The sequence below is a fragment of the Aquarana catesbeiana genome, linkage group LG04 (assembly GCF_042186555.1).
Source record: "Aquarana catesbeiana isolate 2022-GZ linkage group LG04, ASM4218655v1, whole genome shotgun sequence".
NCBI lineage: Eukaryota > Metazoa > Chordata > Amphibia > Anura > Ranidae > Aquarana > Aquarana catesbeiana.
This window is the reverse complement of record NC_133327.1, coordinates 575,185,879-575,208,888: the sequence shown is the minus strand read 5'-3', so window position 1 is coordinate 575,208,888 and position 23,010 is coordinate 575,185,879. Positions and strand designations below refer to the sequence as shown.

General features: G+C 42.2%; 1 protein-coding gene across 1 annotated transcript in view; it reads right to left on the bottom strand.

Moving 5' to 3' along the window:
• PUS10 (pseudouridine synthase 10) overlaps nucleotides 1–23,010 on the bottom strand; it is a 145,595-nt gene that overhangs the window by 105,072 nt on the left and 17,513 nt on the right. Inside the window, exon 5 of the mRNA XM_073628101.1 lies at nucleotides 16,211–16,297. Within this exon, the coding sequence (XP_073484202.1) occupies nucleotides 16,211–16,297 (87 nt within the window). The remainder of the gene's footprint in view (nucleotides 1–16,210; nucleotides 16,298–23,010) is intronic.

Below are 23,010 nucleotides of genomic sequence, written 5' to 3'. Positions count from 1 at the left end.
GGCCGTCTTGGAGGTGTGTTTGGGGTTGTTATCAAGTTGGAATACTGTCCTGCGGCCCAGTCTCCAAAGGGAGAGGGATCATGCTCTGCTTCAGTATATCACAGTACATGTTGGCATTCATGGTTCCCTCAATGAACTGTAGCTCCCCAGTGCCGGCAGCACTCATGCAGCCTCAGACCATGACACTCCCACCACCATGCTTGACTGTAGGCAAGACACACTTGTCTTTGTACTCCTTACCTGGTTGCCGCCACACACGCTTGACACCATCTGAACCAAATAAGTTTATCTTGGCCTCTTCAGACCACAGGATAGCCATGCAGACCAATTTGATGCAGTGTGTGGCGTATGGTCTGAACACTGACAGGCTGACCCCCCCAACCCTTCAACCTCTGCAGCAATGCTGACAGCACTCATATGTCTAGTTCCCAAAGACAACCTCTGGATGCGACGCTGAGCACGTGTACAAACAAGTGTAGCGCTAAAGATATAGCAAGCTTATGAAATAACACATATGCAAAAACGTGGAAACAAAAAGCTGTGTCAGTCCACAGTATGCAAAAAATACAGTCTCTAACGCTCTTCGGATATCTCTTCAGATGCACAAGACTGCTGTAAATCCAGAGGGTATATGGAATTGCTTAATCACCACGTGGATAACGCATGCAAAAAAATATGGTGTGACAAACCCTCCACACAGAAAGAGTGAAGGCTTACCAGAGGAATTGAACTCATAAGAACATATGTTCAATGAGTCAATCTAGCTTGTATCACCAACAGGTAATAAAGGAAGGGACCTCCAAATTAAATGGCAGCAAAACTCCAAACGTGTCCAGAGCCGTGAGGGAACTCTCTTTATAGTAGATGGCAAACCTTCCAATGGATCATCTCAGACGAATAGCCCATATGAAATAAAGAGGGGGGGCCACATAGCATAATACCGTTTGTAAAATAAATTTATTTAAAATAAGTAAACAACTTACATTTCTGTAGTAAAAAAGCGCTTATAAGTAAAAATTATGGCAGGCAGTGGAGTCTCCCGACGCGTTTCGTCTTATAAGACTTCATCACCCCAGATGGGGTGACAAGCTTTGGCTGTACTTCTCCTTTAACTACTCAGTATAAAAATATGATTGAGTTATGCTGACACATAACTTTTTTGATTAATGTACAATATGAATTTTAATAATAGGTCCATTTTAGATGTGCACCTTTTATGAGAGGAATACAGGGGCCGCCATCATTGCTGGCCTTTTGCTAAAAATTCTTATTACTTGCATCTGGCTTTTGTCCATTAGCCTGTGTCTTCAATATTCTGAGTCACAGACCTGACAGAAGAATGCTTCAAACAGATGTTAGAAAAAGAGTCTGTACTTGCTTTTGGTCCGTGACCCTGGAAAAGTAAAACTAAAGCATCAGCCTGACAGCTATAGAACAAGAACTCTTAAAAGGAGATGTCGGTAATGGCAGCCTTGATAATTCTCTTTATAGGGGTACTTAAAAGGGAGTCTTTTGGAAAAGGAATAAAAAGGGACCTGCCACAGTTTTGTACTGCGCATGCACCAAGGCTGTCATCCCTATGCTTGCTCTAATCACACTTCATAATCCAGTGAAGTCAGTGCTACCTGGTAAATACAACGAGTGCCTTCACTACAGTCAAGAGATTGGGACAATTCAGGGGAATGGAACTTGCTAAAGGTGAAACATAACACATTTACAAAGCACTGAAAGCTGAGAGGGGCTTTTTCTCTTTGTTTTTTTAGTCTCATATGTCATATTAGTCTCCCTGAAGCATTCAAAGTGATGCAATAGACTGAGTACTGAATCCCTATGTGTGTTTTATTTGCTGTGGGAGGGAACAAGACTTAGGGACTGTTAAGGGGAATCCCTCGAAAGTTGTCTAACACGATGTGTGTGAATCACCGAGAACAAGTGAGGGCAGGAAGTACATGCAAGCAAAAGATGACGTATAACACAGTAACAAGAGGATTAAGATCTCTAAATATAAGTATACGATTAGAAAACTGCCAAATATTCACACTTTCATATGTATTAACTGGAAAATAAGTGGGTATCTAGTCCTTTCATATATAATGAAAACTGACAATGTTAATCCCATCCTAAAATTTTTTTGATCTTATGGAAACAGCTATAACTACTGAAGAAGTACAGCAGACTATTAAATCACTGAAGGTGTGAAAAAAGCTTGGACCAATTATTATTTTTGGCAATGTCTTACAAAATTGTATATGACATTTTTTTCCACGTTTGACAACAGTGTGGTCGATTTTCCTAAGCCCAGACTATCAAACTATTGTCCAATAACCCTTTTATAAGCACTGACATCAAGCTCAAGCTCTTGGCCAAGATCCTTGCCTCAAGCCTCAAAAAATGAATACACGTGGGATTCGTCCCAATCAACAGGCGGGTGACTATGTACTTAGGGCATAGTTTACTGCTACTTGCTCCAAGATGGAATCAGGAATGCATTTTTCTACCATTGGATACGCAGAAGGGCTTTCAATTCAAATCTCCTGGCCTGGTGAGCATTTCGCTTTCCGTAAGTGAGAATTTAGAGAACATTTATAAGACTATATCAGTTTCATCCTTACAAGAATCTTAGGCCCCGGGAACTGAAAAATTATAAATTTTTTCAATAATTAGAAATAGAAAGAAATATTAAGCTTCTCACAAATTTTAAGCACATCTTAAGTGGGAGGAGGAAATGGGAAAATTCCTGTCTATTAACAATATTTGGACATGCATTTCCAGGAGCGCCATTAATATTACTTCTCTGGAGAAGTCAAATAAGGTTATGTGCTGGTATCTTACACCCTCACCTACACACATTGGCAAATGTGTTCTATCTTACAATCTGTCATGTTTTCCTAAATGCACAGACCAAGGCACAATTTAGATATTAAGGGCCTTTCTGAGGGTGCAGAGACTGCGGTCACGTATATATACCATTTAATTTAAACAATCCTGCATTAAAACTTATGCAAGGATTCATGGGAGGTGCTTTTGTACAAACCTACTGAAGTTCTGATAAAAACCTGAACATAGTTTAGTTTCGATCACGGCCACATACACTTTCAGATAACATATGGGTGACAATGAGATTGTTCGCAGTCCCTTGGAAAATGACCGACCACTCATAAACACTAGAAAATGGACGCCACGATACCAGATTAGACTAAATGTAAATGGCCGCCGTAATACAATCTAGTAGGAGATTACTGGAGAATGGCCGCCGCATTATGAATACCATATATAAGGACATATTGTATACCATCCGTTATCCCCTGATAAAGTCACGTAACATGTAGGGCGTAACAGAGCGGAGGTATACCGAAATGAGGTGCTATTTCAAGCTCGCCGCTCGTGGAGTATTATCTGTATTATACTGTCAAAAGTGAGTAAAAAGGCTGTTTTTATATACAATAAATGCTTTTAAAATGTTACTACACTATGAGGAGTCTCTTACATTGCCAACTTACCCGGACCACATCGGGAGGGACCCCCCAGGTGCACTATAAGGAAAAAAACTACCATCACAGAGATTCATCCACCTGACAAATAGTAGGACAACTCCTAGAGGCAGGAGGACATATACCAAGGATATATACCAACACATGCTGTTACCTTACAGCAGTAAGCTGAGGGGCTTGTGAGCACTTAGGTGTCACAGCACTATAAAGAAGAGACACCAGATCAACACTTTACGCATGGTGAAGGGATATTTATATTCATATTGAGTCATTATACGGACTTTGTTCAGATACACTTTTATTGTTCTTTATCTTATCATATAATTTTGTTTTGTGCATTTCTGATCCTATTAGCCTCCACTATTACGTTGCACTAGCACTGTTTGCACTGATTAAGAATTTATATGTTTGTGGATTCACTTATACGGATAAGCAATATTAGAATATGTATGTTTAGTAACATATCTAGTCTTTGTTTTTCTGAGGAATTGTATATACATTTTGGCATCAACACCATTTGACTAGAAGAATTGATCACAATAAGACCATTCAAACTAACAGCGCAGCACCAACACTGTTTTATAGAGTTTAGTATCTGGGATGTTTCCCCGCACTTCTTTTTCTCTTGATCAAAATAATAAAAACTCACAAGTTATCATTCCTCTGTACTCTACTGATACAGCTATGGTAAGTCCAACCACAATGTCTTTTATCCCTCTCACTTCCATTCCAATTTATTAAGAAATGATCAAACCAAGAGATTGAGAATTTTCAAATTGCCATGTGCTACTCTTCGCAGTTTGGTAATAATTTTAAATATACATCCTTGGAAATATTGGTTAATTTCATGTAGTGTATATTCATACCATGTATGAGGACAAACACCCTGCTACATTTTGTCAGTTTTGATATGTGATCTTTCAGAATTGAAATCAATACAAGTTCTTCTGAAATAAAACAGGGCATTATAATGAAGTCTTAAGTAGTATTAACCCAAAAAACAAAAATATGTTATATTGCAGCTTTCCAATTCTTAAATATGGCGCTGCGTAATTTTTTTATAAGATTTTTTCCTTTGTTTTTAACCAACTGCCCACCAGGCGAATTCTAGCACCCCTCTCCTACATGTAAAAATCATAATTTGTTTTTTTGCTAGAAAGCTACTCAGAACCCCCAAACATTATATATATATATACACATATATATATATATATATATATATATATATATATATATATAATCTGAGACCTTGGGGGGAAAAAATGGCGGTCATTGCAACTTTTTTTGTCACACGGTATTTGCGCAGCAATTTTTCAAAAGCAATTTTTTTGGAAAACACTTTCATGAATAATAAAAAAAAAAAAAAAAAACACAGCGAAGGTAGCCCAATTTTTTTGTATAATGTGACAGATGATGATATACTGAGTAAATAGATACATCACATGTCACGCTTTAAAATTGTGCACACTTGTGGTATGGCGCCAAACTTCAGTACTTAGAAATCTCCATAGGCAACACTTTACAATTGTTTACAGGTAACTTGTTTAGAGTTACAGAGGGGATCTAGTGCTAGAATTATTGCTCTCGCTCTAACATTCACGGTGATACCTCACATGTGTGGTTTGAACGTTGTTTACATATGCGGGCATGACCTATGTATGTATTTGCTTCTGCGTGCAAGCTCATGGTGACTTCATTTTTTTTTTTTTTTTTTAGACTTACCCTTTAAAAAAAAAAAAAAATTTGATCACTTTTGTTCCTATTACAAGGAATGTGTAATCCCTTGTAAAAGGAATGGTGACAGGTCCTCTTTATGGAGAGATGTGGGATCTATAAGATAGATCAATACGTTGTATAGTCACATAGTTAGTAAGGTTGAATAAAGACACCAGTCCATCCAGTTCAACCTGAGTGAGAGTGGGTGCGTGTTTACAATTGTCCCTATCTCTATACATTGTGTCTCATTAAGTATGCTCATCTATTATTAGATATTTAGGGTACCCATATAGCGCCGTCAATTTACGCAGTGCTCCACACATATATCGCACACTCACATCAGTCCCTGCCCTCAAGGAGTCCACAATCCAAGGCCCCCAACTCACATTCATATACTAGGGCCAATTTATTTTGGACAGAAGCCAATTAACCTACCAGCATGTCTTTGGAGTCTTTGGAGTGTCGCCCCAGTCGAAGTGCATCTATACCATCTAGTCACTATCTTGAATCCTTTTTCTTGAGTCTTGGTGGCTAAAGATAGTTTGTGTCAGGATGAAGCATTTTTGCCCCATTTGTTTTTTAAGGGTAACTTTATTGTACACAATAAATAAGTACAAAATGGAGTAAAACACAGAAAATTGAGCAAACAATGGTCAAGTATCACCAAAATATACGTTATGTCCATTCATTGCACTTAAAACAAATATTGAAGAAACCATTATATAACCCAGACCTTAGTCATAAGCTTGAAGTATAAATTAACGGTACGACAGTGTAAATCAATACAGTAATCAAGAAAAAAAAGATTTAAAAAAATAAAAATTGTAAATGATCCTTAATAGGTCCCTATCTTCGGTCAGTGTCTTGGACAGTAGGTGGTATAGTGCGATCTGAACTCACCCATAGACCCAAGATTTTTGCAGGCTCGTAGTTACAAAAATAATAAATGCACATCTCTTTACCTGCTAAAAAATGTGCATTTAAAAACATGAACAAAACATGAATAAAATTCCTGGGTAAAACAATCTGCAGATTGTGTAACAACTAGCGTAGTGTGAAAGAGCATAAACTCCACCCAACTCAACTTGGGTGGAGTTTATGCTCTCTCACAGCATTTGGGATATTTCACATAATATGCACTGTGGACTTTTTCATGGACTGATTACTGTGATTCATTCAATCATTTACCATTTCACATTAGCGCGACAATTTTTTATTTTTTAGGGTTATAGGTAACACTGAAGGCGCACTGTGATAGGTAGGATGAGAACCAGGAGAGAGCAGAGTCTTGAAGGCCAAGAGAGTGGTGTTTTTTGGAAGAGGAGGGGATGGTAAACAGTATCAAAGGCCGCACAGAGGTATAGAAGTATGAGTATGGAGAAGTGGCCATTGGTTTTAGCAGTTAGTAAATCATTAGTGAGTTTTATTAGGGCAGTTTCAGTGCAGTGTAGTAAGCAAAAACCAGACTGTAAGGGGTCAAGAAGGTTGTTGTCAGTGAGGTAGGAGCTAAGACGGTTGTAGCCTAAGCATTCTAAAAGTTTAGAGGTAAACAAGAGCAATGAGATGGCTCTTAAGTTGTTCAGGCTGGTGGGGTCCAGTGAGGGCCTTTTAGGTATGTGGGGTGATTAGCGCATGTTTTAGAATGGATGGGAAGGCACCAGTAGAGAGGGAGAGATTGAAGATGTGAGTGAGGGAGCATAGGATAGAACAAGGGCATAAACACAAAGCATTGTAAATGTTGCCCACAGGGAATAAGCTTCAAATGTTCATTTTTCTAGATCAGAAAATGGAGGTAAACCTATAAAATATAGGGACTTTAATTAAAAGGGTCTAATAGGTGCCTATAGACATCAGAGAATTTTCACATAATCTTGCTATGAGAACATTCATATATGCCTGTAGGCCCTACATACCATGGTAGTGTCCTCCTGGCAGAAGAGTTGGTCAGCCAGGTCGGAATTTTCCCAACCATTCACTATTGTTTTCATCAGAGAGAGGCTGGTATAAGGGGATGTCGGCTAAGCAATCTCTCTTCACTCTACATAGTCAGACATATTTATCCAATGTAAACAAATGCTTAATTTGTAAAAGATCCTTTATCAAAGTTTTTTGGTTGGCCAGGACCTGCATGTAGCAACTGTGGTGCTCAACCACTTAAGTAACAATATCTCAATTTTTGTGGTGGCCTGGTAACAAATTTTTGTAAAAGATCACCATCATATGTCCATCATATCACCATCACCTATGTGTGTGTGGGCTACGTTCTCTTGGACATGGCAGCCCATTCATTTGAGTAAGCTGCCATGCCTGCATTTCCCACAGAAAATGCGGCATGCACCTTTTTCAAAATGCAGCCTGCAGGGAAATCACATGTCAAGCCTTAAATTTGCATGCGCCCGTGAAATTGCGACATACTTCATTACCCTATATTTTCCATAGATGATACATTAAAAGCCCCCTATAAGTCATTAGTTTAGCATTACGGAGGAGGTCAGGTGGTAGAAATATTGCTGTGACTCCGACACGTGCGTTTACGTTCATACGTGCGTATCTGTGGGGGATTTTATGTACTTGGTGTAACTTTACATTTTAACAGTTTAAAAAAAATATTTTTTTAATTACATAGGGGACAAAAAAAAAGTCCCCTATGAGTTGATTTTTGCAGTGACAGGTTCTCTTTAATGAGACATCCAAGGTCAAAAAGACCCCAGATATCTCCCCTGTGCTCCACTGAATGTAATACAATGCAGATCACATTTCAATACATACGTTCCGGGCCGTACATACCCGGGAACAGTTTGCTTTCCAGGTTAGCAACAAGTTGGGGAGGAGAGCGGCCTGGTATAGAATTCTAATTGCTAAACAGTCCTGGGTCTTCTTTGTCATATTTTTCATTTCAAGATGTGCCAAATATTTTCAATTGGTGAAAGGTCTGGACTGCAGGCAGGCCATCTTGTTCGTTTCATTTCAAATCCATTGTGGTGGTGTATAGAGCCAAAAAGATTAGAATTGTGTCGATGTCCCAATATTTATGGACCTGACTGTACCTGTCTGACTGTTATTATTTGTGGGTCTCTGTTTGGTAATTGGTTTATTGTGCACTGTGTTATATTGGAGGTTGTTGTATTTATATTTTCACGTATCTTAAGAAATCACAATATTTTCACTTTACATGCGTTTGGTTTCCTCTGTTGCTGTCTTTTGGAAGGTGACTCCACATACTTTTTTGAACATTACTCAGCTTGTTTCCAAAAGGTGATAATAGAGTGTGAGTTGATTCTGTACAGTCCCTTGTCAGACAGGCAGAATGTAAACTGCAGTTTGTGAAACTACTAGCATGGTCTGATATATTGCAATCAGCCCCAGCCAGCCCACGACAAACCATCTCTGTTACCAAAAACCTGCCTGCCCAAATGTCTTTTTCCCCCCATCACCCATGGCAACCTCAGTCTCAGCCCAGTATACTCTGCTTCCCACCAAATATCAATACCCCTACACCTGTCCTGCCTTTAATCCACCTGCCTCTTCTCTGCTACCTACAACTACCCCACAAAACGTCCTCTAGCCACTGTTCCCCCTTCCTTACCATATTCCAGCCCTTCTCTTCAGTCTTCTTCACCCCTTACCTACAGTCACCTACAGAACTTCAGTAGCTAAGCCAAAGAAGAAACTGAAGGTTTTTCCAACTCATACGATCCTGCCAGTAACCCAACCTGCCTCCACACCAACCAATCTGCTCCAGCCTGAAGTTCCGGTGCCTGTGTCCTGGCCTGAAGTTCCAGTACCTGTGTCCCGGTCTAAAATTCCGGTGCCCGTTTCCCAGCCTGTGGAGCCGGTGCCCGTATCTCAGCCTGTGGAGCCGGTGCCCGTTACCCAGCCTGTGGAGCCGGTGCCCGTTACCCAGCCTGTGGAGCCGGTGCCCGTTACCCAGCCTGTGGAGCCTGTGCCCGTTACCCAGCCTGTGGAGCCAGTGCCCGTTATCCAGCCTGTGAGGCCGGTGCCTGTTACCCAGCCTGTGAGGCCGGTGCCCACTACCCACTCCGCTGAACCGGTGTTCGTCACCCAGTTTGCTGAACCGGTGTCCGTCACCCGGCCTGTTAAGCCGGTACCCTTCATCCGACTTGCTGAGTCAGTGCCCGTTACCCAGCCTGCTGATACGGTGCTTGCTGCCTAGCCAGATGACCTGGAGCCTGCTACCCAGTCAGACGTCCCAGAACCTGTTGCCCAGCCAGACGACCTGAAGCTTGCTGCCCAGCCAGATGATCCGAAACTTGCTGCCTAGCCAGATGACCCGAAGCTTGCTGCCCAGCCAGATGACCCGAAGCTTGCTGCCCAGCCAGATGACCCAAAGCTTGCTGCCCAGCCAGATGACCCGGAGCATGCTGTCTAGCCAGATGGCCCGGAGCCTGCTGCCCAGCCCGATGTGCCTCTGTCTGCTGCCCAGCCCGATGTGCCTCTGTCTGCTGCCCAGCCCGATGTGCCTCTGCTGCCCAGCCCGATGTGCATCTGTCTGCTGCCCAGCCCGATGTGTATCTGTCTGCTGCCCAGCCCGATGTGCCCGTTGTCCAGCTCGATGTGCCCCCAGCCCGGCTTGATGTGTCCGCTGCCCGGCTGGCTTGATGTGCCTCTGCCTGTTGCCTGGTTTAAAGCCATGGACCTTTTACATGCCCAGCGTGGTGTGACTCTGCCCGCTGCCCAGCTTGATGCTTTGGACTTTTTTCTTGCCTAATTTAATATGCCTCTGCCTGGCTTGATGCCATGGACTTTTCCAGCAGCGGCTAGTTGGAGCGGTTAGCTGTGAGGCCGGTGCCTGTTACCCAGCCTGCGGAGCCGGTGCCCGCTACCCACTCCGCTGAACCGGTGTTCGTCACCCAGTTTGCTGAACCGGTGTCTGTCACCCGGCCTGTTAAGCCGGTACACGTCATCCGACTTGCTGAGTAGGTGCCCATCACCCAGCTTGCTGAGCCAGTGCCCGTTACCCAGCCTACTGGGCTGGTGCCCGTTACCCAGCCTGCTGATATGGTGCTCGCTGCCCAGCTAGATGACCTGGAGCCTGCTACCAAGTCAGACGTCCCAGAACCTGTTGCCCAGCCAGACGACCCGAAGCTTGCTGCCCAGCCAGATGACCCAAAACTGCCTAGCCAGATGACCCGAAGCTTGCTACCCAGCCAGGTGACCCAAAGCCTGCTGTCTAGCCACATGACCTGGAGCCTGTCTAGCCAGATGGCCCGGAACCTGCTGCCCAGCCTGATGTGCCTCGGTCTGCTGCCCGGCCTGATGTGCCTCGGTCTGCTGCCCGGCCTGATGTGCCTCGGTCTGCTGCCCGGCCTGATGTGCCTCGGTCTGCTGCCCGGCCTGATGTGCCTCGGTCTGCTGCCCGGCCTGATTTGCTTGCTGCCCAGCCTGATGTGCCCGCTGCCCAGTTTGATGTGCTTACTGCCCAGTTTGATGTGCCCGTTGCCCAGCTTGATGTGCCTGCTTCCCAGCTTGATGTACCTGCTTCCCAGCTTGATGTGCCTCTGTCTGCTGCCTAGTCTGATGTGCCTCTGTCTGCTGCCCAGCCTGATGTGCCTCTGTCTGCTGCCTAGTCTACTGCCCAGCCTGATGTGCCTCTCTCCCGTTGATGACCCTGGCCTGGCTACGTTTATGATTCTGGCATTCCCATTTATTGTATATATTTGTCTGACTGTTATTATTTGTGGGACTCTGTTTGGTAATTGGTTTATTGTGCACTGTGTTATATTGGAGGTGGTTGTATTTATTTTTCACGTATCTTAATAAATCACAATATTTTCACTTTACATGCGTTTGGTTTCCTCTGTTGCTGTTCACGCAGTTCTGGTCACACCCGATTCATGACAAAAGGTGTCTAGGGGTTCCTTGAGCAATGACCAATTTTTAGTTTTTTTTTTTTGATCTTATATAGATATGTTCCCACTGAAACCAATTATATTTTAACCTATCTGAAAGGGGGAAATTCTTCCTAATGACCACAAAAACAAAAAAGTGTTCTTCCCAATGACCATCACAATAATGTATCATGAGTTGTAGATATTTAAATTTTTAGTAGGGGTTCCCTGAGACCTGAAAGTTATTTCAAGGGTTCCATGTTGAAATGGTTGAGAAAGTCTGCTCCAGTAGGAACAAAACAAGTCTGGGACTTTTATTCTGCAAATGCTCTGAAGAGTCAGAGTAAAACAGTTAAGATCTTGAGCGTGAAGCTGAAGGTATTTAGGTAGATGGCTTTAACGAAGGGCGTGGAAAGAACACTTAAAAGGACAACTTCATCAAAACAGGACTCATCTGATCATCGAAAGCCTGCCCCTGAAAAGTCAAATTTGAACATGTTGCTTGTGTATGAGCTCCCTCTGCTGGCAGCTGTAATGCCACTGATAGTAAAAGGAAACCTGAATTGAAAGGAATATTATTTAGATTGTTACTTTTTATCTAATTCTCAAAATGCTAGTTGACTTTCTCACCAGGCAAAATAAAGTACCAAGAAAAAGTAATCAAGAAAATCAAGACAGCCAGGCAGTTAACATTTTCAACAGGGTAGTTCAGCAAAGGCTACCTACAGCTCTAAAAGGACGGAAATATGGGAGCTGCCATTGATTAGTCAGTGGTAGGGAAGTCAGGAGGGGCACAACAGCCCCTGGAGTTCGTAGATTCAGGAACAAATCAGAAATGACAGCTGAATTATTTATAATCTAACAAACTCACTTTAACGGCAAAGTGTAGTTTTATAGTACTAATAGATGAATATAAAATTCAGACACAGTATAGAAACATTTTATTTTTTGGATGGTGTTCTACTAAGACCTGAGCATATTTCTTTAGTATGTTCATTTTCTTCCTGTGCATTTAAAAGACCAAAATATGATATTCAGGCTAAGCGTGGAATACATCTTTCCTCCTTCATCAATGCATGCCTAAATTTCTGGACTATTGTTACCATCATGTCTCGAAAACACCAAGGCCTTTATTAAATGCCAACGCTATCAGCCCACATACCAGTAGGTGCCCTCTCCTACAAACTTCATTACCCTTACACCAAAAAGGTCTAGAAGTATCACTTCAGCCACATTTGGCTCAATGTGGATTTGACCACTTGACCTCCGGAAGGTTTTATACCCCCCTTCAGGACCAGCCAATGTTTGCTATTCAGCACTGCGCTCATTTAACTGACAATTGCTCGGTCATACAACACTGTACGCAAATGAAATTGACATCATATTTTTCACACAAATAGAACTTTTTTTTGTGGTATTCGATCACCACTGGGTTTTTTATTTCTTTTTGTATAAACAAAAAAAAAAAATTTTTGAAGAAAAACCCCACTATTTTCTACTTTCTGTTATAAAACTATTTTTTTTTTAAATCTAAATTTCTTCATAAATTTAGGCCAAAATGTATTCTGATACATGTCTTTGGTAAAAATCCCAATAGGTGTATAATAATTGGTTTGTGTGAAAGTTATAGTGTCTACAACCTATGGTATATTTACTGGAGTTTATGCAGCTTTGACGCTATACTGGTATTGGCAGTGATCAGCAACTTAAAGTGGGACTGTGATAGTGTGGAGGGCGATCTGGCACTAACAGACCCTTGCTGGGAGATACACTAACTCACACTGAAATATATAGCGACACTAATACAGGTGATCAGATACAATACTGTTGGGAAGCACAACATGTCTTAATGTGAGACATTTCTGGACTGTTCCATGGAGGCTGCTCTGAAGAAGGGGTATGGTGTGCCATTCAGGCACAAAGCGGCATATGTTGGAAGGTGCAAAATGTTCCTTTCCATCCAGATATTTCTGGACTGTTGAAACCTGGTAATACCCAAGCCATCTGGATAATGCTGGGGGGTAGTCTTGGGATGCCAGTCAAGCAAGATTTTATTCTGCACATCACCAGGTGTTCTGAAGCAAAGATCTCGTATTCCCATACCCCACCACCGGGGGTATGCGTGAATCCTTTTTCCAGATGCAGAATTCTGATATGCACTCTTCCGTTATACACACCCTGCTGGGTAATCCTGCTTGACTGGCAGCCCAAGACCATCTCCAGAAGTATCCAGATGGCTTATGTATAACCAGGTTTCAGCAGTCCAGAAATATCTGATATTAAAAAAACAATGGTGTCCCAACAAATACTGTACACTGTATTAATGACACTGGCAGGGAAGGGGTTAACATCAAGGGGCAATCAAGGGGTTAACCATGTGCCTAAATGTACTGTGTGTAACGTGCTGCTTTTACTAATAGATCTAGCTGTTTTTGAAACAGCCAGATTGCTGATCTCTGTACAGAGCTCTGTGTGTTTGTGTGCTATGATTGGCTACAGCTGATCAGCAGGTCTCAGCCCGAAGGGCTGGTTCCCACTGGTGCGATGTCCGACATCGCATGCGATTCGCACCACAATACAAATCACATGAGATCTCTGTGCGATGCGATTTCAGCCATACAGACAGTATGGCCTAATTTGCATCGCATTTGGACCAAACTCACACAGGACCCTTTTTTGGTCACACCCATGCGATCTGAGTGTCAACCAGCCCTAAATCAGTGGCCGGGACCTGCTGACAAAATTCTGTTATAGCAAGTGAAAGCGCGGGTTAGCAGGGGGCGCCCCTAACTTGGTACAGGCTGGATGATGAACATGTGCATGATCCAGCCTGCTGTACTGTGGGCAGGCGAGAACTTGTTATGACTTAACAGTTAAAAAGTTGAAAAAACAGGATCTGCTCAGCATTTGAATTTTTCATCTGGGTATTGCTGTAGTGCACCAAGCATCCTAGCTTGCCTTTTGTCAGTAAATTCATGACCTGAAACCCCTTGCTGGAGATGAAGGAACTGCCTTTTCTCCTTACATTATTACTGGTGTAATAAAAACATGTCAGTACTTTGAAGTTTCTAACAGTCACCAAATCTTGAACTTTAGAATTTGATTGGTGAAACAACTGGGTAGTATTGTTTGGTTGCCAGTGGGATCCATCGATTAATCTCTCCAGGTCTCCTGAAATTCACAATACTTATCCCCAGGAGATCCAATCCCAAGTAAGATCATCTTGCCTTTTTTTGTTTCTCCTGAAATGACGTGCTAACAAGTTGAATTTCTGACTCTTCTATTCCCTATGTTTACAACTATGTTATCAACAGGTGCACCCTTCCAGCAATAAGTGATAGACAATACATACGAATGCATGCTACCTACAATCCCTACTCCATACATATCAGGTCCAATGATTAGATTGGCAATAGTTTGATAAACATATCTGGGAACAATCATTTATAACATCCTCTTCTCCTAAAGTTATTTCAGCTCAATAAAACTTATCTTCTGTGTTTTCAACCAACCTAACGTGCAAAAGCAACAATGTTTCTGATGTATCTATCACAAACAAGAACCATATATGTGAAACCAGAAAACTTATCAAACTTTCTAAATTTAGCACAGCTGCTGTGTTTGCGGGACCACATTAGTAGCTCACTGAATCACTCCATGCCAGAAACTGCTCTTCAATTGTGTTTTAAAGTGGTTATAAACCCTTACATATATGGAGTGAAGTGACCGACCTCAGGTGATACACAGAGGTTAAACAAATCCTCCAACATAAATTGTATCTGTTTGTCTGCAGTCTTCTCTTCTCGACATCTATTTAGAATCCAGAATTTATAAGGCTTGTCTAAGCTGTTGGGGGTGGAGAGCTGAAATTACAAACTGCAGAGCTCACTAAGGAGAGCTCTGAGAGCCGACTGGAAGAAAGGGACACACACCCCTTCACACAGCACACAGGGACAAAGCTGAGGCTGCCAATCACAGGCTGTGCACTGGAAGTCCCTCCCATCACCTTTTTTTCTCTTGGCGTCAGGATAACTTGTCAGAAGTGACTCTGAATGCATACAGCAGAGGAACAGGGCAGCAGACAGAGATGTTTGGGACAAGTACATAATATAGAGGGATAAGCTTTGTTCATATATTTCATGTCTGAGGTTTACAACCACTTTAAAAACTGTAACTGTCAACAGGACTTGATTCATCCTGAATTAAGGGCTACTGTTTTTTATGTAAATTGTATAGTTTTGATTCTTATTTTTCTTTAGGTTGTGTTAGTTCTTTAGTTGTTTTCATAATATCTTGTGAGAAGCATTTCTTGTTGTAAGACTTTTGTTCTATAAGTCTGTATTTACCTCTGTATTGACTGCCTTAAATGTTGTAAGATTCTTTTAAAATCCTAATAAAAGCTTTTGTAATAAAAAAAAACAAAAAACAAAAAAACACTGTAACGGTTGTCCAAATACTGCACTGGCAGCTATTTTGTGGACTTAAACATTTTTTAATCTCGTGATCTTGTGAAGCCGTAGGTTCCCTTGAAAGGACACTCAACAAAGAATTCTATTTTACCTTTTCAGCAACCTACCTCTGCTACTCCAATTAACCACTAAAGTCCCCCAAATCCCTGTGGAAATTTGGACTTTAACATGCCCATGAGGCACAGGGGAAGCATTAGAGATATAGGCTATATATATATATATATATATATATATATATATATATATATATATAAATATACATACATACATACACACACACACACACACACACACACACAGATATCAACTTCAAGTAGAAACCATTAAAGTGTATAATTGTATGTGATTTAGCCCTACATTTTCTTATTGACACCCTAGCAAGAGAAACATTTGAAGCCAATTGGTTGCTAAAGAAGAAATACAGAAAGTACTACAGTTAGACTGTTCATACAAGAAGTCTACTGGGTATTAGACATGCATCATATATAAATATTTGTTCTGTCCTAAGGAACCAGAATATTTTGTCTTCAGCAGGTTAGAATAATGTGATGGGTTACTATTTGTGACACCTTCACTTTCTCATCCCCCAGGTCAAAGACAGTGACATTATAGGCTAAAACTTGGTCATGGGAGCCTAAAGCAGCACCTAATGGAAGACAGAATGGGAAAGAAAAATATACTTTACCTCTCTCACCAAGAGCTGCGCTGGCAAAGACACTGAGAAAACAAAGTCTTTGAACTCATATCCCTCAGACTGGACTTTATGAAAGGTCTGCATTAAAAAAAAAAAAACAACACAATCAGAACATGCAAGACTGGACATTTTCCATCTGTGCTACAGTTTGGGGTCAATGTATAAAAGTTCTCTAAATGAATCTGACAAACATTCACACAGCTCCAAAGAAATTGATCATATTCAGTTATAAAACTAGGTCATATGACCGCAAGCGTCATCTAGTCACCAAAACCTATTTTTTTTCTGATTGAGATATTTAAAAACAAATACTGCATTTTGACCCCTAGATGGTGCTAACGATCATACAAGATGGTTAAATAACACTGAATTCAGGAAATTTTGTTGGAGCTGTGCAAATACGTGTCATTTGTTCAGCAAACTTTTTATACATAGACGATTTAAAGTTGATATATATTTATGGGGGAAATGGGAGCTATAAAACAGTGCTCCCCTTCTGAATGTGGAGGTGTAAAATGCTTTGGTGCTGTGTAACTTAGCCTTCAGCACAGTCAGCAGAGACCTTATATTTTCACTTGGTGAAAGGTCTGGACTGCAGATAGGCCAGTTAAAGTGTAACTTCACTTTTGTTCATAAAAAAAACATTCCACTCTGGGTAATCTATGTACATTGCAAGGATTTTAACAAACTTTGTTGCAGATTCCTACCTTTTGTTATTCTGAAGAAATCACTCTGTGTCTATGTGGGAAAGTGAGTCTAATGGGAGTGTGGTTTAGAGTTCCCACCTCATCCCTTTAAACCCGAACACATATTAATTACACAGGTTCTGTGGATGATTAAGGTGGTAATTAAACTCACTTGTTGCCTTATCTGCATTTAATTAGCCTCAGAACCTGTGTAATTCAAAGGTGTTTGGGTTTAAAGGGATGAGGTGGCAACTCTAGAGTGGTTTCATAATTATCAATTAGCTGTGCACCTGCAGGACACTAATGCGGAAAGCTGCTGGGCCTGCATTCCTTTAGACGTGATTTCTTATTGGGAGTATCTCACCAAAAAAAAAAAAAAAGGATTTTTATAACAGCTTACCTGTAAAATCCTTTTCTTTGAGTACATCATGGGACACAGAGCCTTAAGTAATTACTTATTTGGTTATAGGCCACCTTCGGGTGTTGACACTGGTAAACCCAATCAAGGAAGTTTACTCCCTATATAACCCCTCCTCCTTCCAGGAGCACATCAGTTTTTGTAGCAAAGCAAAATACTGTATTTATTGGCGTATAACACTCACTTTTTCACCATGAAAATCGGGTGCAAAAACAGCATGTGCGTGTTATACGCCAATAGTTAAATTTTAGCTGCCTCAGAGGGGACGGGGGGGGGCGTTGGCGGGACGAGCGCCGTCAGATTACATGCAGTGAGAATCTCCTGTTTACTTGGCGGCCTCTGTAATAGGAAGTCCCGTATCCTGGGCCGCCATTGGACCACTGTTCTGTCTATCATAGGATTCTCACTGCATGTAATCTGTCGGCACTCATCCTGCCCCCCTCCCTGTCCCCACTTGCTGCAGATGGGAATCGATCAGGCTGCACTGATGGCAATGGTGAGGCTGCTGCATTGAAGGCAATGGTGAGGCTGCTGCATTGAAGGCAATGGTGAGGCTGCTGCATTGAAGGCAATGGTGAGGCTGCTGCATTGAAGGCAATGGTGAGGCTGCTGCATTGAAGGCAATGGTGAGGCTGCTGCATTGAAAGCAATGGTGAGGCTGCTGCATTGAAGGCAATGGTGAGGCTGCTGCATTGATGGCAATGGCGAAGCTGTACTGATGGCACTTGTGAGGCTGCAGATGGGCATTGATCAGGCTGCATTGATGGCAATGGTGAGGCTGCAGATAGGCACTGACCCTTATTTTGCTTCAAAGTTCCTTATTTAAAATTTAAGTTTTTTTCCTGAAATCTCCCTCTTAAAATGAATGTGCGTGTTATACGCCTGTGCTTCAATCCAAAAAAGAGGGGAGGGACCTCTATGTCCCATGATATACTCCAAGAAAAGGATTTTACAGGTAAGCTGTTTTAAAAATCCTATTTTCTTTATCGTACATCATGGGACACAGAGCTTTAAGTTATTACTTAATGGGACGTCCCATAGAAATTCTACTTGAGGGGAGGGAGACACAACCCAGAGGGTACCCCCAGACTTGTGGATTTATACTGCTGCCTGCAGCACACTGCGCCCGAAGGCGATATCCTCATACCTCCTTACATCCACCTGATAAAATTTTGTGAATGTATGCACTGAAGACCAAGTTGCGGCCTTGCAGATCTGAGCCATGGAGGCCTGGTGACGCACTGCCCAAGAAGCACTAACTGACATGGTAGAGTGTGCCTTAACTTAAAACGAGGGAATCTTACCACTTAGATCATAAGTTTGAATTATCACTTGTCGAATCCACGTAGTGACAGTGGATTTCCATGCTGCCTGTCCTTCCTTAGGACCCTCTGGCAGAATAAATAAGACATCAGTCTTACGAATCTGAGCAGTTGCCTTTAAATAGATTTTCACTGCTCTCACCACATCAAGACAATGTAGTGACTTTTCCTCCCTGGAACATGGTTTTGGAAAAAACAAACAATGGCAGGACAATATCTTGGTTCAGGTGAAAACCTGAGACCACTTTTGGCAAAAAGCCTGGACGAGGGCTTAACACCACTCTGTCCTCATGAAAAATCAAATATGGCTCTTTACAAGAAAGAGCAGCCAATTCCGAAACCCTCCTTGCTGAGGATATAGCAACCAAAAATACCAACTTCCTTGTCAAAAGGACTAAGGGAATATGTTGTATCAGTTCAAATGGCTGTTTTTGTAACACAGGCAAAACTAAGTTTAGGTCCCAAGGGTTCAAGGGAGGTTTGACGGGCGGATTAAGCCACATTACCCCTTGCATAAAACCTCGGACTAAGGAATGAGTAGCAAGTGGTCTTTGAAATAAGACCAATAAAGCTGAGACTTGGCCTTTAATAGTACTAATAATAGGCCAATTTCATTTCTACCCCTAAGTGTAGTAAGGCAAGAATTCTGCCTATCTCCGAGGGTGCCAACCCTTGGATTCACACCAGGAAACATAAGCCCTTCAGACTCTGGAAGCTGGCTTCCTTGCATTAATCAGGGTAGAAAGAACTGACCCGGAAAGCCCACGTTTCTTCAGAATCTGGGTTTCAATAGCCAAGCCGTTAAATTTAGAGACCGTAAGGAAGGATGGACTATCGGTTCCTGAGAGAGCAGATCTGGCCGTAGTGGGGCCTCCACTACCATCTTTACGATTTCTGCATACCATGATCTTCTTGGCCATGCTGGTGTCACCAGAATTACTGGCTTTTTTTCCAGCTTGATCCTGTAAAGAAGTCATGGCAGCAACTGAATAGGGGGGAATGCATAGATCAGTGAGAACTGATCCCATGGGGTCACTAACGCATCCGTTCCGCATGCGAGTGGATCCTTTGTTCTGGCCACAAAATTGACTAACTTCATGTTGAACCTGGAAGCTAGAAGATCTATGTCCGGAGTCCCCCATCTTTGGCAAACAGCCGAAATATGTCGGGGTGAAGAGATCATTCCCCTGGGAATAACTGCTGGCGACTTACGAAGTCCGCCTGCCAATTCTCTACTCCCAGAATGAAGACTGCCGAAAGGCACGGAACATTCCTTTTTGCCCAAGTTAGAATATGGTTCACCTCTCTCTGCGCTGAGAGACTTTTGGCGCCCCCTTGGTGATGGATATAGGCCACAGCTGTGGCATTGTCAGATTGAATCCTGACAGGGGAATCCCGTAACCTGAAAGTCCAGGCCTTTAGAGCCAGACGTACTGCCTGAATCTCTAGGAGATTGATATGCAAGGCTCTTTCGGTTCTTGACCACTGTCCTTGGACAGTTGTCTTTTCTAGTAATGCTTCCTAGCCTGAAATACTGGCATCTGTCGTTACCACTTTCCAGATGACTGATCTGAAGGATTTTCCTTTCAGCAGATTCTGGGATAGTAACCACCAAGTGAGGCTTTGGTACACTCTTGGGGACAGCTGTATTGGCAAGTCTAAAGCTTGAATTGTTTTGTTCCAAGCAGACGGGATACTGTTTTGCAACAGTCTTGAATGAAATTTGGCATAGAGAACTGCTTCGAATGAAGCCACCATGGTTCCTAGTAACCTCATGCAAAGACGAATGGAGGGATCGCCATTTGACCTGACCATCCGCACCAGCTCTCTTATGGAGTTGATCTTTGCCTGATGCAAGAACACCCTTTCCTGGGCTGTGTCTATGATCAGACCCAAGTACTCCAGCCTTTTTAGCGGTATTAAGGAAGATTTCTCTAGGTTGAGAATCCAACCCAAACTTTTCAGATAGTTGGTTGTAATGCGTACGCTTTGCTCCAAACGAGCCACCGACTGATCTATTAGAAATAGATCGTCTAGGTACGCTACGACTGTTATGCCCTGTTCCCTTAACCTGGCTAGAGGTGGAGCACCCGGGGTGCTGTGGCTAGCCCGAAGGGCAGGGCAACAAAATGGAAATGCTGCTGTTCTAATCAAACCGCAGAAACTTTTGATGAGCGGGAAATACAGGGACATTCAGATATGCATCCCTGATGTCGATTGATGCCAGAAGTTCTTCTCCTAGAAGGATATAAACTACTGACCTAATTGTCTCCATGCGAAAGGAGCAGATCTTCAGGAACTGATTTAGATTTTTAGGCCCTGCCCGCTCCAAGAAAAAGTTCTGCCCCTTTTTCTATTTAAAATGTTACGGCATCTGTGCGTGGTGTTTTTTGGATTCCAGACCCAACATGAGGGGGGGTGGGCAGACACTCATCCAGCAGTAGGCACAGATAAAGTAAGAAAAAACAGCCACAGTAAAACATTACCTGTATTAGCGGGAGGGGGGGTTTGGGGGTGTAATGTAAGGGGGTACAGCGCTGCTGTCCCCCAACCCTCTGATCCCATCAGGGAGAAGAAAACACTTTTGCAGTTTTTTTTTCTTACCTTGCAGAGTCTCCCTCTACACGCTGCTGCAACCAGACACAGACTGAGCTTACAGTGAAGACAACAGAGTAAGGTATGTGCATAGACTCCCTCTAGTGGAGATTTAAGGCATGACAACATTTTTTCCCTAATGGAAGAAATACATAGATGTTTTTAATACCCAAGTTTCTTCCCTTACCTTATCCTCGCTGCAGGATTTGCTGAATTAACAAACAATCCAACCTTCACACATCACGGCGGGCTGCGTAGCAAACCTTCAAGGACTGGGTCCCTAAAAACGGGGCTCCAACTGCCTCAGACCTGTAAAGAGCACCCCACCAGGAAAGCTTTAGGTAATGTAACAAAACCTAAGCCCTGGGTTCCTGGGGTCCAGCCATACAAAGAGAGGCGTTACAGGCAAAACCTCGTGCTTTGGATATGAGGCCCCAGGTACCATCCCTTTAGGCCTCAATAGCACTTTGGATGGATCTGGTCTATGGAGGCTATTTAAATCCAGCATGGATCCCTCCTGGAGCTCCTCAGATCACATCTTCACTCGTGACCAACACCTTTAGACACTGGCGAAAAAACTGATGTGCTCCTGGAAGGAGGAGGGGTTATATAGGGAGTAAACTTCCTTGATTGGGTTTACCAGTGTCAACACCTGAACGTAGCCTATAACCCATTAAGTAATTACTCAAGGCTCTGTGTCCCATGATGTACGATAAAGAAATAACATTTTTGTTGCAGGGGATGCCTGAAACCTGGCTTGTATCTTAGTGCAGACTTCTGGGAAAATTGGTGAACCAATCACATAAGCAGGAAATTATGTTTCTGGGGGGTGTTATGTACACATTCTGTGTATAGAAAACCTCCGGGTAGCCATATTGCATTGCATTTTCAGAATATTACAGAGCTGCAGATTGAAAAGGCAAGATAATTTTTAATAACATTCAATCACAATACGTGTCGCAATTGTATAGGCTATATTATTTATGCAGTATGAATCTATAGCATTGTCCTGCTAAAATATGCCAGGCCTTCCCTAAACAATACGACATCTGGATGGGAGCGTATGCTGCTCTAAAATCTTGATATATCTTTCAGCATTGATGGTGCCTTTTCAGATGTGCAAACTGTCCAGGGTGGATATAAATCAATGATTTAAAAAAAAAAAAAAATCAGATTTGTTTGATTTAAATCGGTTTTCTTGATTTTTATCAAATTTATTTTAATATAATGCTTTTGGGGTAAAAATCTATCTAAAGATAGTTTCTATTTAAGATACATTAATCATTTAGTTTATTCAGCATGAAATGGAGCTCAGTTTTGTAGCATTAGGCTGTATATTCTGCAATATTTACATTTTTGGTAAACTCATTCAATGAATCCAAGCTCTGCAAGCTGCGATAACATGCACTGCATTGATGCATTCACACAATTTCACAGTAACCATGAGATAAAACAAAGTCTAGGAATAATCCTTTATCCCATTGTATTGTCTATATACAGTGCAAACTGTATAATTGAATCGGTTCTGATATCACAGTTTTACTAATCTGACAGCTTAATATTCTAAATAGGAAACCTTCATTTTGTTTGAAAATATTAAAGATTCTAACTACCAGTAAAAATAAGTCCTTACATTTAAAGAGCACCTGTCATTTCACATCCATCATTGCAGCGCCTGTTAGCGGCATCCACTCACCTGCTGCCGCCACGTCCCTCACCTTGTTGTGTCACTGCCGCATCACCAGCCGTCCCATTAAAGTGAATGGGACA